Source organism: Typopeltis vanoorti, chromosome 1 (assembly GCF_054136105.1).
Source record: "Typopeltis vanoorti isolate ZY-2024b chromosome 1, IOZ_Tvanoo_1.0, whole genome shotgun sequence".
Classification (NCBI taxonomy): Eukaryota; Metazoa; Arthropoda; class Arachnida; order Uropygi; family Thelyphonidae; genus Typopeltis; species Typopeltis vanoorti.
This window is the reverse complement of record NC_143549.1, coordinates 145,525,002-145,541,345: the sequence shown is the minus strand read 5'-3', so window position 1 is coordinate 145,541,345 and position 16,344 is coordinate 145,525,002. Positions and strand designations below refer to the sequence as shown.

Genomic DNA, 16,344 nt, shown 5'->3' with positions numbered 1-16,344 from the left:
AGGATGCAAAGTATCCTCAAAGGCTTCGTAGATGGAAGGAAGTTAGCCAGTCTCATATGGTAGTGGAAGGTTTCTCCCCAATCCCAGAAAGGCAGGCTTTCATATCCTGCGAAATCATAAATTAATCAGAATACAGAAATAAGTAACAGACATGATATACTGGCATATTAAAGTAAGTTTCACGGCTTACATGTGTAACAAAAATTATATAGAATTTATTCAAAAACTCCAATATATTTCAGCCAACATTATGTGGACGTTGTTAGGGAGATAAACCATTAACTACATTCAAAAGATAATTCAAAATAATGAGTCATAAATCATGCATATATTAGCTCATGTCTTGGTTGCAGCTGAAGTATATGATATTACACTATTAGAGTTCAAAGGAACAATTATAGTAAATTGTGCAGATTAAAAAAAAAAACTATTAATAACATAGTAATTTAGCTATTAATAATATACTGACCTTGAAGTCTTAGATTAAAAATAAAATTTCACAAGCCCAACTAGCAGCAATATTTTGAAAACAGAGATTATAACACATCAAGTATTTGCCATGTACTCAAAGTCTAAAGGACCTAAAATTAACATATACAGGCATTTAACTACCAAAAGTTGATGAGAGAGGGAATATTAATATTCATGAAGAAAACAAATTCTATACCTCTTTACCTGTTCTCAGTAGGTACTTTCAGCATATTCCTGATACCTAAATTAATATTAGGATCATTGCTGATCATTCCCTAGAAAACAAGTACAAAATTAAAAAACAAACAAACAAAAAAAAACACTTTAATATAAAGTGAACTAAATCAAATAAAAACAGTTCTGCATTTAAATTAACTAAACTGTCTCCTGTTAATTAACAGCAATGCATTAAAATAAATGCTGTTTTCAAAAATGCTGGATGTATTTAATACTATTGATAAAACTAATTCACTTAATTTTCATATTCAATTATATTTTAATGTCAATATGACACAAATACTTTGTTGAGCTAGTCTAGTATTTGCAAATGAAGACAAACAAGATGAAATTAAATTTTGAACAAATGCAAATTACTATGTTACACAGAACTTTCTTAAAATTAAATAACATCAGAACTCTCAAGGTCACTGAAACATCTAAATGGTCCCCAAATATTTATCATACTTAAATATAATTTTTGATGCCATTTACTTTATAATAATAAGAAAAAAAGCAATTAAATGTAAAATCTCACATGATAAGTAATTCTATAATTTATCATGCCCAGTTTTACAAGGATCTTAAAGTCAAGAAAATACATATAAGATGTAATACAAAGTTGATGTAAAGAAAAAAACAGTTATAATATATGTATGGTTTTGATAATACTCATAAAACAATTGTGCTCAACACAAAAGAAAAAGAATCATTCTTTGTTAAGTAATGAGTCAGCAGAAAGGTTGCCTGGATTAGTGAAGAACAAAAGGAAAGTCCTGAAGGGAAAAGTCGAAGAGACTTGCGAAGGTTAGAAAGTATCAAGAACAAAGACTTCAGAAAAGGAGCACGAAAGTGACATCAACATGCCTGAAGGTAAGCATGAAAAATGCACGAGTAAAGAAAAGAAAGGAAAAGGATATTTAAGTGACCTGGTGAGTAGGAAAGGGGGGAGGGGATTCCCAGGGTTCAGAAGTTCCCAGGCTCTCAGCAACCACCAACACCTGTGGCTGGGAATCCAAGGAGAGGCTTCGCCAATGTAGTCCAGATCTCCTCAGGAATTATCGGGATAATTCTGGAATTATTTCTGGATAATATAGCTGGAATTATCCCGGCTTCCAGTTGTCAACTACTGAGAAAAAAGAAAAAGGGGACATCATACATAATTTACATCGAACCACCAAAAGGATGAAATGCACTGCCACGATGTCCCAGTGAGTAAGAGAAACATCATAATCAAAACAGAAGAATTAGATATCATAATAGAACTTTCACTGAGTACAAAGTGCTGTTTGTGAAGGAAGATCTGTAAGTAACTGTGATAAGTTGGTACTCTTGTGATATGGATATAAGTAACTGTGAGAAGGTATGCAATAAGTTATTATCTTAATAGTGTATAATATGTCAGAAGGTTAGCCTCGAATTGTCAAAGAGTGTCCTTCATTCCTCATTAGTGTAATGCTTTAGCCCTATAATAGCTTTTAATCAAGATTTACAAAGACTAGGGAAGAATAGCTATAACTAATTGTTGTTACAACTGTAGATGCATTTCTTAGTTATAAATGACTTGTAAATGAAATGCTGATCTGATACTTGTCAATGCACTATCTGCAAAAAAATTGCAGACCTGTGTGCTAGTAGAAAATTGCCACGACTAACCTAGTGTTGAATAAGATAATGAGAAATTTCGGTTAAGGTTACGAGTCCCTGCATTGCCATTAGCCCACATTCCAATCCCTCACTCTCGGAAGTGAGGTCTGACTGGTGCAGTTGAAAGAAGAAAAAAAAAAAAATTTGCCAGACTATAGAGAGTAAGGGACAGGATAAGTCGTAGACATATGGCTGGCAGCAATCAGAATCAAAGCCAGCCATACATGCGATAAAGATTAAGGCAAGGCAGAAAAGGGAGGAAATTAATACAGCATAAATGAGTAAAGACAAAGATAAAAACTAGTTAATTTTACAAATGCATAGTATATATGCATATATAATATATAATAGAAAAAAATAAAACTTTACAGAAGTAGATAGTTGTGTGTGTGAGGACAAAGCATACAAATACATAAATACATATAACCTCCATTTACTTACCCTGCTAGAAACAGCACACCTGGGACAAGCACTTCCAACATAGGGCCGCAATAAATATTTTTCAGGCATAGTAGAAGGAGCTGTTTTAAACTGTGCAATCCCATGCCACTTGGGCTATGCAGAAAAGAAAAGTAAGCTATACAAATTGCACTTTGTGTATATCACCTTTTCATTACATTTTTAAATTTAATGATTCCATCCCAGCAGTAGGAAAACAGCATACAGAGAGAGCAATACAATTATATTTCTTACAAAAATTAGAAAATAAACTTATGGAAAGAAAAGCTGAAAACATTTGAAATCTAAAAATTATAATTTGCACATATTTTGATACATGAAATACATTTTAATATATCAAATTCAATAATAAAATACAGAAACCTGCATTTAGGTAGATGACATCACCATCAAATTGCTGATATGTACTCTCAGGAAGTGTACAGGATATTATGACTATGTCATGAAAAAAAAGTTACATTACTAACTACCTATCAACAACTTTCCTCCAAATTAACCTGTTATCTATCTATCAAGACTCCAATATTATCAGATCTTATATATCTGTCTTCTTACTGTATCAATCCATACGTCTAGATCTTGATTTTCAGCTGGATATTTTTTTTGCAATCCAGGAGAGAGAGAGAGAGAAAAAAAAGCTTGTTTTGCTAATTCTTCTTCTCCCATTCTGTTTAAGTAACAGTCCCACCTACTATTAGCTCTGTTAACACATTTCTGCATGCCAACTATGTCAAGTTCTTTCCTAATATAATTTTTAATATGATACTACCACTGTTGTCATCTTTTTTGCTCTCCTAATATATCTCAGAACTCTCATTATGTGGTCCCCATCTTTGATCAAGTGTTTTATTTCTAACCCAGCTCTAAGATCCATAAGTTAAAATTGATTTGAAAACTGTCAATATATACAGCTAGTTTAGGTAGCTATATAAATGACAGTATTTGTGTTTTGACTGATTTCTCTTATTCCTGCCATACCAGCTTTCCTAATTCTATTGTCTATTTCCATATTACTGTTCTATAGGTTCTCCATTGAGGATGCTTTCAGTGTTTCCACCTATTTTCATTTTCTTTGATTTTAATTCCTGACTGTTATTCAATTTAGTCAAAAAATCCTGAAGATTTGTACTGGATTTATTTAGGAGTATAACATCACCTGCATAAATAGTTGATATTAATATTTCCAATTTTGATATCAGATTTAATACCATTTTCCTTCATAATGTGATTCACAGAGATGATTTGGAGATAGTGTACATCCTTGTTTTACACCAAATTTTAAATCAAACCATCTTTCTATAACTCCTTCACAATTTTAACTGCTGACTTACAACTTAAAGATAGACTATGTATTGTTCTGTATAATGTTACATTTACTCCATATAACTATAGCATTTTGAGAAACTACTCTGGGCATCTTCTCATATGCCTATTCCAGATCTAAAAAACAAACACAGATCCTTGTATTTACATGATTTCTCAAATATTTGTCATAGAGTAAAAATTTGACCCAACTTGTACTTCTCCATACTTTCCGCCCACAATTTTAATCCACTGTTTCTCTTGTATACTTGCATAAATCTTACCAAGAACACTCAGAAGGAAAATTCTTAATAATTCACACATTCAGTTTTATTATTATGGGTTACTCCAAGGAGTCCTCAGACTCATTGATAGAGGCCCTGAACATCATGTCAAGAACTATCCAACATTTGTGCAGTATCTATCATACTTTGCTTTGAACTCATTCACAGTCATGGCACCCACAACAGATTCTGGCAACCTATTCCATTCATTCACTATTCTCCAAGCAAAAAATCTAGTTCTAACTAATACCCTTGCTAATTACATTCTTATTCAGTTTCCATGTATGGCCCCTAATTCTACCACCATCACCAGACCTGTTTTGAAAATTTTCCTCTGAATTAACCTTGTAAAAACCTTTCAGTAATTTGTATTTCTCAATCATATCACTCCTTTTCTTCCTATCAACCCGTTTCTGTAACCCACAAATCTTCAACCTGTTCTCATAAGGTTCATTCCGAATATTTGCTACCATCTTGATCACTCACCTCTGGATCCTCTTCATCTTCTCACCAAGAAACCCTGTAGTGCCCAGAATTACATGCATTAGTCAAGATGGGGTCTTATCAAAGCTCAATAAAGAGGAACAATAACCTGCTTGTCTCTGCTCGTCATCAGTAACCAAGTAATATGATGAGTTTCTTCAGACACTTTTGCTATGTACCACCTCAATTACCTATTCACTAACACTCCCAAATCTCTGGCTTCGTCAATTTCCTGGAGTACAGTTCCACCAATGTGGTATGCTGTTGGGAATCTTTTCACCCCAAAATGTATAACCATACACTTTGCCACATTAAACTGACGCCCACTCTCCTTTACCCAGTCTCCCAATCTATCCAAATCATCCTGCAAAATTCTGACATCATCTGTATTAATTGTTGCTCTACCCAACTTTGCATCATGGGCAAACAATTGAACCTTTCCTATATCGTTAATGAACAAGTTAAACAGTAGTGTTCCAAGAACAGAACCATGCAGCATGCCACTAATCACAGGCTTTCTTTTGAACTTTACTCCAGAATAAACTACTCTCTGATATCTCTCCATCAACCACTTTGCCTGCTATCCATGTCACCAACTCTATATCCATTCCCATGTGCTGCAGTTTACTGATTAAAATTCCATGTAATATCCTGCCAAAAGTGCTTTTGCAAAGTCCAGCAGTATCACCTGTAAACCCATTTCCTTTATCCAACTCAGCCATCACTGTATTATAAAACATAAGCAGGTTATTGAGGCATGACTACCCTTCACAAAACCATGCCCCCCCCCCCCCCATACAGTATCCATTTCCATCTATCTATCTATTCCTGTATTTTGCTCTTGACCAACTTCTCCAATACTCTGACAACAACTATGTGGATTGGTCAGTAATTTGCTACACCAGTCTTGGAACCTCCTTTATACAATGGAAGAATTTTCCCCTCTTTCCACTTCTTCAAGACTAATCCAGAGCTGAGACTTAGTTTAAACAATATGGTCAAGGGCACTGACAATTCCTTTGCCACTTCACATAAAACTTGAGCTGGTATGCCATCCACTCCCACAGCTGTATTCACATTAAGGTTCTGTAATATGCTATGCACCTACACTACGTTTTCCACATTTCCCGTATAAGACTTTGGCTCTTTCTTCCTGCAATATCACCACCTCGATGATATACTCTTGCAAATGGTTCACTTTGTAATTCTACTATTTAGACTGATTCAGTTACCTCCCTACCATTGGCATTCATTAAAAGCCTTTTTAATGAATTCTCTTTAGCCTGCATTGTTAACTTCCTTTCATAATCTGCTTTTGCCTTTTCTACCACACTAGTTACCTTTCTAATATGTGCCTTGTACTGTTCATGTGCCTGCAGGTCATCTTTCTCCTTAAATTCACTCCACAACTTTTTCTTTTCTTTCTTTTTTTTTTCGCAGCTCCAACTTAATGATGATATTCATCCATTTAACTCCCACTTGATTTACTCTCCTGACTCTAGGTATTCAAGTCTGCCATTACCTCCCTCAAACACTCCTTTACCACTTCCCATGCACTATCAACATCCAGCCCTTGCAGTTTTGCAAGCCGTGACACCGATCCAAGCAATTTCCTAAGCTTGTTATACTTACCTGCCCTGTAATTCATCTTAGCTAAAAATTCCAAACATTTAGCCACCTCTCAGGTCAAGATCATATGATCACTCTCACTAACAAGTTACAATGTGGTCATATTCGTTATAGACAAATACTGAGATGCAATTATTACCAGACTGAGCACTCTTGAACCCCTAGTATATTCCATCACATTCTATCTCGGGTAATTATCCTTTAGTAACTGTATAAATTCCATTTCCTTACTCCTATGTGTCCTCTCCTCCTTCCAATTTATGTTCCCATAGTTGAAATCACCCATAATAATTACCTGTCCTCCACTCATTGAGTCTATTTGCCAATACACACTATGTCCATCATCTTTTCCATCCCCTGGTACATATATATAATCCAACTGTATATTTTGTTCGGCTAGCCTCAAATGTGCTATTTTCACTGGCCTGCAGTTAAACTTCTACTCTCTCTCTCTCTCTCTCTCTCTCTAGGTTGCAGTTCATCACCCCCCCCCCATTCCTGAACACACTATATCCTGCACATTCTATCCCACTAACTATCATCTTCTGTTAGCCATGTCTCACAAATGCAAATAGCCTTCGGCTACGATGAGCCAACCAATGCTAAAAATTCCTGCTGCTTGTGGCATAAGTGTACATAAAGTGCAGAAGCCCCTTGCCCACTAATTTAATGCATTAAATTTTCAACAAAAATATCAAAAAACATGAAACGCTTTAACAAAGATGAAAAACTAAACATAGCATTATTTTGCAGAAAGATACTGAAACACAAGGTAGTGCTTCTAAAAAAATGAAACCATTAACAACTATTTCATGTAAAACCTTTCAGCCATATTGTTTCTGAAATGCCCCCTATTGATAATATATACACCCCATTCTCCATTTACACGGTAGATTGGTTCCAGAAAAATCAGTGTAAAAAAAAAATACAGTGCATATGAAAAAATAGAATGGTTCCAATTTGAAAACCCAATATGAACATTAAGTTATTTACAAACAAAATACATGAAAATCATTGAATAAAATATAAAATTCCATTTAATTTTAATGGAATTTTTTAAAATTTTATTTTAAACACTTATTTAAAGTATATGCATATGTATCTTTCTCGAAGAAAATAGTGTGTCATTAATAAAACAGAAATTTGAAAAGGCTAAAAACACCAAGCATATGGTTAGTTAAATTTTATTGACCATCACTTTCTGACAGTAGCTGCATTCTTTTGTGTGAGACTGGAATAAAATTATTTCCATTACTTGAAACACTTTGGCCTTCATGTTCATACTGCAATGGAAAAACGTTTTCTTCAGTAAAAGGACATAAATTAGCATTAATTTCCAATAATTCTGAAGGTTGATTATTTATTAGCACAAACTCTAATTAATCGTTGAGATCCTGTTTTGACTAGATCTTTGTATAATTCTTCATATTGCACATACAGTTACAAAAAAAATCAGAATCGTGAAAAGCAATGGTATTTCCTGTGGTGCTGTATGAATGTACAAGTTGGACCCCGAGAAAGAGTGAAAGAAGGAAGACAGATGCGTTTGAATTATGGGTTTGGAGATGCTTACTAAGAATACCATGGACTGCAAAGCAAATCGATAAATCAGTCAGAATAAAGCCAGATTGTTCCCTTGAAGCTATGATCATCAAGCAAAAATTGTCATACTTTGGACATATTATGTGAGCAAATGACAGTCCGGAGAAGATGACGCTTGCTAAAGTTGATGGAAGCAGGAGAAGAGGAATGAGTGGATGGAATTAAAGAAACAAACTGGAGTGTGCTTGGAGGTTCTGAAAGACATGGTCAGGGACAGATCGGAATGGAGAATGTATGTTTGTGGAATCGCCAGGAGTCGGAAACGACTCAATGGATCATAACAACAAGTGGCAGAAAACAAAATTTCACATTCGGGTGTTCTAAAATAGGATGGCCAAGCGTATTGTCTATAATCAATAAAAGTCCAGATCCAGATTTTTTTTACCATCAAATAGCGTTTGACTTCTGGAACAAAAATGATAAAACCATTCATTAAAAATTTCTTTTGTAACCCAATCTTTTCTTTTTTGTTTGCTTTCCAGTGCACCGGAAACGTGTTAAAATCCACATCTTTCACTGCCCGTGGTCTTAGGGATTGATTAATGACTAATGGTTTTAATATATGATCTCCTGAGGCATTGCTGCAAAATAATAGCCACACGATCCTTAGCTGCTTTAAAGCCACTAACACTTTTTTGTGTTAGTTGATGGAAGCAGGAGAAAAACTTATATTTCCCTATATAAGTTCTACTTGGCATTTTTTTCCAAAAAAAGGCCAGTCTCTCATCTGCGTTCCAAACTTGATCAGGAGTGTAGCCACCATTTTCAAAAATTTCAGATAGTTTTGAAAGAAATTCCCTAGCTGCTGGCTCATCTGCAGAAGTGGCTTCGCCTTTTATTTTTACATTATGAAGCATGTATCTTTTGAAAAAGTTTATTAGCCAACCTGTGCTTACACAAAAATCACAATTGTTGTTTGATGTTGTTGACTCCATTTCCTGAATTTGTTTGTACGTAATGCTTTCTGTTTGATGATTTCAGTCTAAAGGTATTCCTTTTTGTGAGCAATCTTCTATCTACATCACTAGGGTCTTTTCCATTGTCACTTTTATAATGTCTCTCGCATAAAAATTAGGTGCCATGATGACATGGCACCTAATTTTTTTCCATAAAGAACAGATTTTCTAATGGCCTCTTCATTTTTCTTAATCATTCTCATGGTAGCTTCATTCAAACCAAAATATTTCCCTAAGGATGTTGACCCTTCTTCAGCTGCTAAACAATCTAAAATTTGGATCTTAATTTCTAAAGAAATAGCTTTTCTTTTCTTTTTCTGTCTAACCGAATTATCTGACATTGTGATTAATGGGGTAATGTTATGAAAATATCTGAAAATAATCAATAATTAATTTTACTAATTTGATATTATGCATACACTACTGCAAGAACAAAACACAAGATCTGTAAACATCTCAAATTGTAAACAAGAAATAATTGTTTAGCAAACAGCTTAACTCCTTCCAAGCAGATTTATATAGGTGCACCGGCAGTAACAGACCAACTTAAATTCGAGGAATCAGCATAGCACCCTTCTGCTTCCAGAAACGGCCAGTGAATAGAACGGGGATTCGTAATTACAAATTTTTTTTTGTTGTTGTTGTTGTCGCCACCACAAATTGTCTATATTCTGTAGCATAGAGTAATCCCTGATATTTAAAACATCGGGGGGGGGGGGGGGGGTTCCCCTAAAAATTAAGTACATATGTACTGTTCTAGGAAATGATAAATGGCAATACCCTTTTTATAACAGAATTGAATTCAAACAGAAATTTGAAAAATAAGCACCTTTTGAACTGTGTGAAAATAGAATTGCTTGTTTTCTAAACCATGTTATTTCGAAATCGTGTAAAAAGAGAATTAGCTATATATCAATAAGAGCAATCACAAAATCAAGTTTTATTTGAGAAGGCACAATGTCAAGTTATAAGCTTTCTAAGGCTGAAGAGACATCATTGATTCACAATATTTAAAAATACCCAAAAAATCAGTTAATACTTTTTATTCCCTTAGAGGGAGTATGTGAGGATATTTCAGCCCTAACTATTTTTTCGAATCTTCTATCTCCATGAATAGCCAGAGATAGCTGGCTCAAGATTACTACTAATTATAAGTGGCATTCAATGAAGAGATGACTAACAAGCATCACCATCTATTGGTCCCTAAGACAATATGTTATTGTCTGAAATAATGTGAGTTCTACAGTTGATTTCCTTGAGTTTAAGAGACAAAAACCTGCTTGCTGTGCCAGAGATTGACTAACTAAGAAACCAGTCAAAGAAAGACTAAGAAAAAATTTATCTAGTCAGTGGCGAGAATTGAACCTAGCTCATTCTTCAGGCAGCCTAGTACAGAGGAGCCCACAGGCCTTTCATGAATTTTCTCAAAATAAAAAGATGGCATCATTCCAAGCAAAATTGCAGGAAAGTCGGGGATTTATTCTCACTCTTGATGAATGGACTAGCATAAAAATGAGATGTTATTTCAGTGTTCATCTACGAGAAACGATAGTGAAATGCACACTCTTGGTTAGGTTCAAATTTATGTGTCCAACATCTCAACTAGCAGAAACAGTCAGAAATCACTTCAGCATTTTCAATATATCAATTTTGATTAGCATATTGTTTGGATCAACTAATAATGATGCCAGCATTGTGGTCAATTATAGTCCTGAATCAAAAGTTTTGTATCATACCTTAATCATATAGTACCTTCAGCCACATGTAATGTTCTCTATCAGAAATAGCCAACTTCTGATGAAAATTAAGATCTAAGAATAGCTTTGGTGATTTAAAGAATTTCTCAGAAAATGATGATGAGCAAGAATTCAAAACTGACAAATCCGAATTTGTGAAAACTCATGACTTAAATATAAATATTCACTTTGTAGTTACCGTATTTTTTGCCTTATAAGATGCACCATTATACTGGAAGCATCACATTTGATATATTTTATATTAAAAAAATATTAATTTTTTATTATTTTAAATGTTAATAAACCCATTATCAAAGCTGTATAAACTGAGAGGAGACCTCCACATAGCCTTTAAAGGAATGCAGAGAACCAACCAGGGTTTCTGACTTAATGTCCAATCCACACCTTCTCGTGGTGCACCCTGTTGGGTATATACCTGGATACTGAACGAACGAGGATGGGCTGGCAATTTGAGATTTAGCCAAACAAATTGTATTCTTATTGGCTTAAACCAAAATACAAAATGATGGTACAACATGACAAAATTTCATGTCGCCCGGTTAAACAGGGCCCCTGTTGTTTTCACCAAGAAACCAGGGCGAACAGCGAAAAGTCGGCTACTGGAACTTACCACAATTCAATATCACCACAGTTGAAGAACAGTACTATCAACATAAGAAGCCTGAATAGCAAAGAAATGGAGATAGCTGAGGAATTAGATAACTACCAGATAGACATAATAGGGGTGACTGAAACAAAAAAGACAAAAAAAATGGTGCGACTTTTCTGAGCAATAAATACAAAATGTTATATTCAGGCAATGACAATCAAGGAAAAGAAGGTATAGCCATAGTATTCAACACAAAATACGAGCCTAATCTTCTTGAAAGGCAAGCAGTCTCAAGTGAGTTATATGGGCAAATATCAGAATGGGTAATTGGACAATGAGACTTATTTGTGCCTATGGTCGTACAGAAGGTTCTACTAAGATAGAAGTGGAGGAATTTTTTTGATGCTTTAGAGAAAGCAACTGACACAATGAAAAAGGAAAAGATGGTACTTGTTGGGGATCTAAATAGCAGAGTAGGAAATGATTGTCAGACATACAAAAATATTTTGGGAAAATTTGGAGAAAAGAGCAAAGCTAATAATAATGGCAAGTACCTGTTGGATTTCTGCTCAGGACATGGACTGGTTATTACTAACACCATGTTCCAACATAAAAATGTGCACAAATTCACATAGAGAGAAGAGGCAAGGAATAAGAAAAGTCTCATTGACTATGTTATTGTTGATAGTGATGTTTTCTCCCTGGTGCAGAACAAAAGAATGTACAGAGGATTTGAAATTGGAAGTGATCACTATTTAGTCTTGAGCAGGATAAAATCGAATTTCATATTAAGAAGAATAACATGTAAGAAAGTTTTAAAGTGAATAAAAGTTGAGCAGCTCTCAGATGTGAGCTGTAGACTAAAATACACAAAGATTATTGAAGAAAAAATGAAAAGAGTTTGAGAACAGGAACCAAATCTTGGAGATTCAGTGGTAAACCTTGAAGAAAACTTTGATTAATTCAGCCAGAGAGGCATGTAGTGAGGTTGTCTGCAAGGATAAAAAAATCAGAACTCCATGGTGGACACAAGAAGTAAAAGAGGCAGTGAAGGAAAAGAAGAAAGCATATAAAAGTTCCTGGCAAATAAGTCAGCTTGTGCTCTTAGAGAATACAAAGACAAATGTAAGAAAGCTAAACACTGTGTAAAACTAGCTAAACAAAAGTCACGGGAGGACTTTGGCAAGAATATAGAAAATAATTATCAAGAAGGTGGCAAAATATTCTGGAGATTGTTGAGAAGCTCAGAAATAGAGGAAAGAGTGCTGTAAAAGGAATTAGAGATGCTAAAGGTGACATTAAAACAGGAGAAAAAGATATCCTTGAAGTATGGAGTAATTACTTCGAAAAATTGCTAAATGAAACAAGCAGTGATAGCACAGCCGGAAAAAAAAAACATTCAACAGGCATACAGTCAGGAATACATATCCATACTTGAAGTAGAAAAAGTCATTCAAGGTTTGAAATGTGGAAAGGCAGCAGGAGTAGATGATATTCGACCAGAGATGCTGAAGTATGGTGGTATAAAAGTCTTACAGTGGCTGCACTGCATATTTCAGAAGGCATGGACAGAGGGACGAATTCCCGATGATTGGAGTAGAGCTCTCATAATACCCATATATAAAAAGGGAAATAAAAATGAATGTGAGAATTACAGAGGTATTTCACTACTGGGTGTTTCTGGTAAGATTTATGCTAGTATAACTTGAGAAACAGTTAAGAAGAATTGTGGAAGAAAAGTTTGGTGAAGAACAAGCTGGAATTTAGGCCAAATAGTTGAGAAATCATGGGAATATAACAAAGATCTGTATTTAAGTTTTGTTAATCTGGAAAAGGCATATGACAAGGTGCCAAGACAGAAGCTATTCAATACGCTACAGTTATATGGTGTCAATGGAGCATTATATCAAGCAATACTTAGTCTTTATTTGAGTTGTAAATCAGCAGTTAGGATTGAAGGAAGTACAGGAAGATGGTTTAATGTGAAATCTGGTGTGAGACAAGGATGTACATTATCCCCTCTGTTATTCATTATTTATCTTCTTCTTCTTCTCTTCCGTCTAAGACGGGTTGAGTCTTCTCTTGAGCAGGATCTTCCAGTCTTCTCTATTCCTCGCTGTTCGAAAAAGTTCCTTATATGTTCTGCATCCCGAGATGTTCTTTATTAATTTCAGCCAGGTAATTCTTGGTCTTCTGGGTCTTCTTTTTTCAGTTGGAAAAGTATTGATTAGGACGTTAGGAAGTCTGTCTGCGTCCATGCGTACAGTGTGTCCAAACCATCTCAGTAGTTTTCTAATTTTTTCTATTATTGTCTTTTTATACAATAGTTCTTGTCTGACTGTGATGTTTGTTTTCTTTTCTATCCAACTTGTTCTATTTATTTTTCTTAAGCATTTCATTTCAAATGCCAGCAGTTTTTTCTCCTCTCTTTTTTTAACTGTCCACGCTTCTGCTCCATAGATGACTGTTGGTATAATTATTGCTTCATATAATTTGATTTTGGCTTGCTTAGATATCTTGTTTGTTTTCCAGATTTTCTATAATTTTCCCATGGTGGTCCATCCTATCGCTATTCTGTGTTTGATTGTTTTGAGTTCATCTATTGTTTCTGTTAGTTTTGATCCAAGGTATATGAAGTTGTCTGCTTGTTCTATTTCTTCTCCGTTTAGGATGGCTGAGATGGTAGTTTTGTTCCTCCCTATTTTCATCACTTTTGTCTTTTGTATATTTATTGTCATGTCATATGTTTTACAGGTTTCATTTAGCTTGTTGATCAACTTTTGTAGTTCATTTGGGGTTCTTGCAAGAAGGACGAGATCATCTGCATATTTGATATTATTTATGTTTAAACCATTGACATTGATTCCAGGCTCATTGTCTATTGCTTTCTTTACAACTTCTTCTAGATATATGTTGAATAGGCATGGAGATAATGGGCATCCTTGCATTACTCATTTTTGGATCTCTATGGGTTCTGTTGTGAGTGTGTCCTTTTTAATTATTCCATTTGTCTTAGAGTAATATTTTATCAGAAACTTTATTATGTATTTATCTATTGCTTTTTCTAGTAGAATTTTAAGAAGGATTTCTCTGTTGATGTTATCGAAAGCTTGTTTAAAGTCCACAAAACAACAATATAGTTCTTTATGGTCTTCCCAGCTGAGCTCTGCTAGTTGGTGCAATGTGAAAATTTGGTCTATTGTTGAATAGTTTCCTCAGAAACCAGCTTGTTCTATGCCTATCATTTCTTCGTCGGTGTTTTTTAATCTATTTTGTATAATTCTTATGAATATTTTATAGGTGTGAGGGAGTAAATTGATGGGTCTGTAATTTCTGCAGTCTCTTTTGTCTCCCTTCTTGTATATTGGGAAGATCTTTCCAGTTCTCCAGTCATCTGGGATCTCTCCTGTTTGTAGTATTTTATTGAATAGGGTTGCTAAATATTCTATTGATATGCTGCCTCCATATGACCACAGTTCAGTAGGGATAGTATCAATGCCTGGTGCTTTATTGTTTTTCATTTGTTTTATTGCGTATCTAACTTCTTCTTGTAAAATTTTTGGGTGATCATTATTTCCTTCTATTGTTGGCATTGTAGTTTTGTTTCCTTGGTGGAAGATAGTCTTAAAATGGTTTGACCAGATTTTTCTTATATATTCAATATTCAAGGTTTCAGTCATCTTGTTTATCATTGCAGCTTTTGCTGAGAATTCCTTTGTAATTTCTCTTACAGTATCATGGAAGACTTTTAGGTTGTTTTGTTGGTATGCTTCTTGGCATTTCTTAGCTTTTTCTTCTAACCATTTTTCTTTGGCTTTTTTGCATAGGTTATCAACTTTATTTTAGTGCTCTGTATTTTTCTCTATTCTCTTCATTGTTTTGTTGGTTTACAAGTATCTTGGCCTCTCTTTTCTCTTCTATGGTAGTTATGATTTCTTGGGTTACCACTGTTTGTTTATTTTGGGTTTGGAACCTAGAGTGTCTTTCGCAATTGATAACACTGTTTCTTTTCCTTCTTCCCAGTATTTTCTGCTGTTCTGTAAGATGGAGGGTTTTAATTTCAAGCACATCTGTACTAAAAATCGGCTTCTGCTTGAGCTATCTTTTAGTTTTGATAGGTTGATGTTTTCTTCTTTTCTGATATTTTTCCTGTTGAATTTTATCTTCACTTTGGCAGTTAATATTTCATGGTCAGTGTCAAAATCAAAACTTCTTAATGTTCGTACATTATTTACTGATCTTTTCCATTGTTTGTTTATGATGATATAGTCTATGCAGTTCTTTATATTACCATCTGGGGATGTCCATGTATATTTATTATTAGGGCATTGATAGAACAATGTGTTTGTAATCATTAGATCGTTTGCTTTACAGAAGTGGAGTAATTGTTCTCCTCTGTTGTTAAGCTCTCCGTATCCAAATTTCCCCATCACATCTTTTTTGTCTGCCGTGAACTGTCCTATTTTAGCATTAAAATCTCCCATCACTATCATGAGTTCTCTATTTTTGGGAGTATCTATTTCCTGTTGCAGTTCTTCATAGACATTTTCTATTTCTTCCTCTGAATGGTTACTGTCTGGTGCATATATTTGGATTATTTTAATTGTTTGACCTTTTTCTTTTGCTTGAAGTTTGGCTGTTATTATTCTAGGAGACACTGGGTTTATTTCAATTACTGAATGTGTAAGTTTCTTTTCAATTAGTAATGCAACTCCTTCTCTGTGTATGTTATCTTTTCTTCCTGAGAAGTACAGATTTCCTTCTGGTAAATCCATGAATCCATCTCCACACCAATGTGTCTCTGATAAACCTAAAATACTCCATTTCAGTCTTTTTAAATTTTCCTGGACTAATTGTAATTTTCCAGGTCGGTATAGTGATCTTATGTTGAGGGTGGCTACATGTTTCACATCCTTGGCTGACCACATTGCTGATTTCTCACCTACTCA

At 34.6% G+C, this 16,344-nt stretch overlaps 1 protein-coding gene across 4 annotated transcripts in view; it reads right to left on the bottom strand.

Moving 5' to 3' along the window:
• Positions 1–16,344, bottom strand: part of LOC150110513 (glycerol-3-phosphate acyltransferase 1, mitochondrial-like) — a 297,539-nt gene that overhangs the window by 222,379 nt on the left and 58,816 nt on the right. For all 4 annotated transcript variants that reach the window (XM_090394365.1, XM_090394374.1, XM_090394356.1 and 1 more), the window contains exons 3-4: positions 2,776–2,889; positions 676–746 (exon numbers count right to left, since the gene is read on the bottom strand). In XM_090394365.1, the coding sequence (XP_090250491.1) occupies positions 676–746; positions 2,776–2,889 (185 nt within the window). The remainder of the gene's footprint in view (positions 1–675; positions 747–2,775; positions 2,890–16,344) is intronic.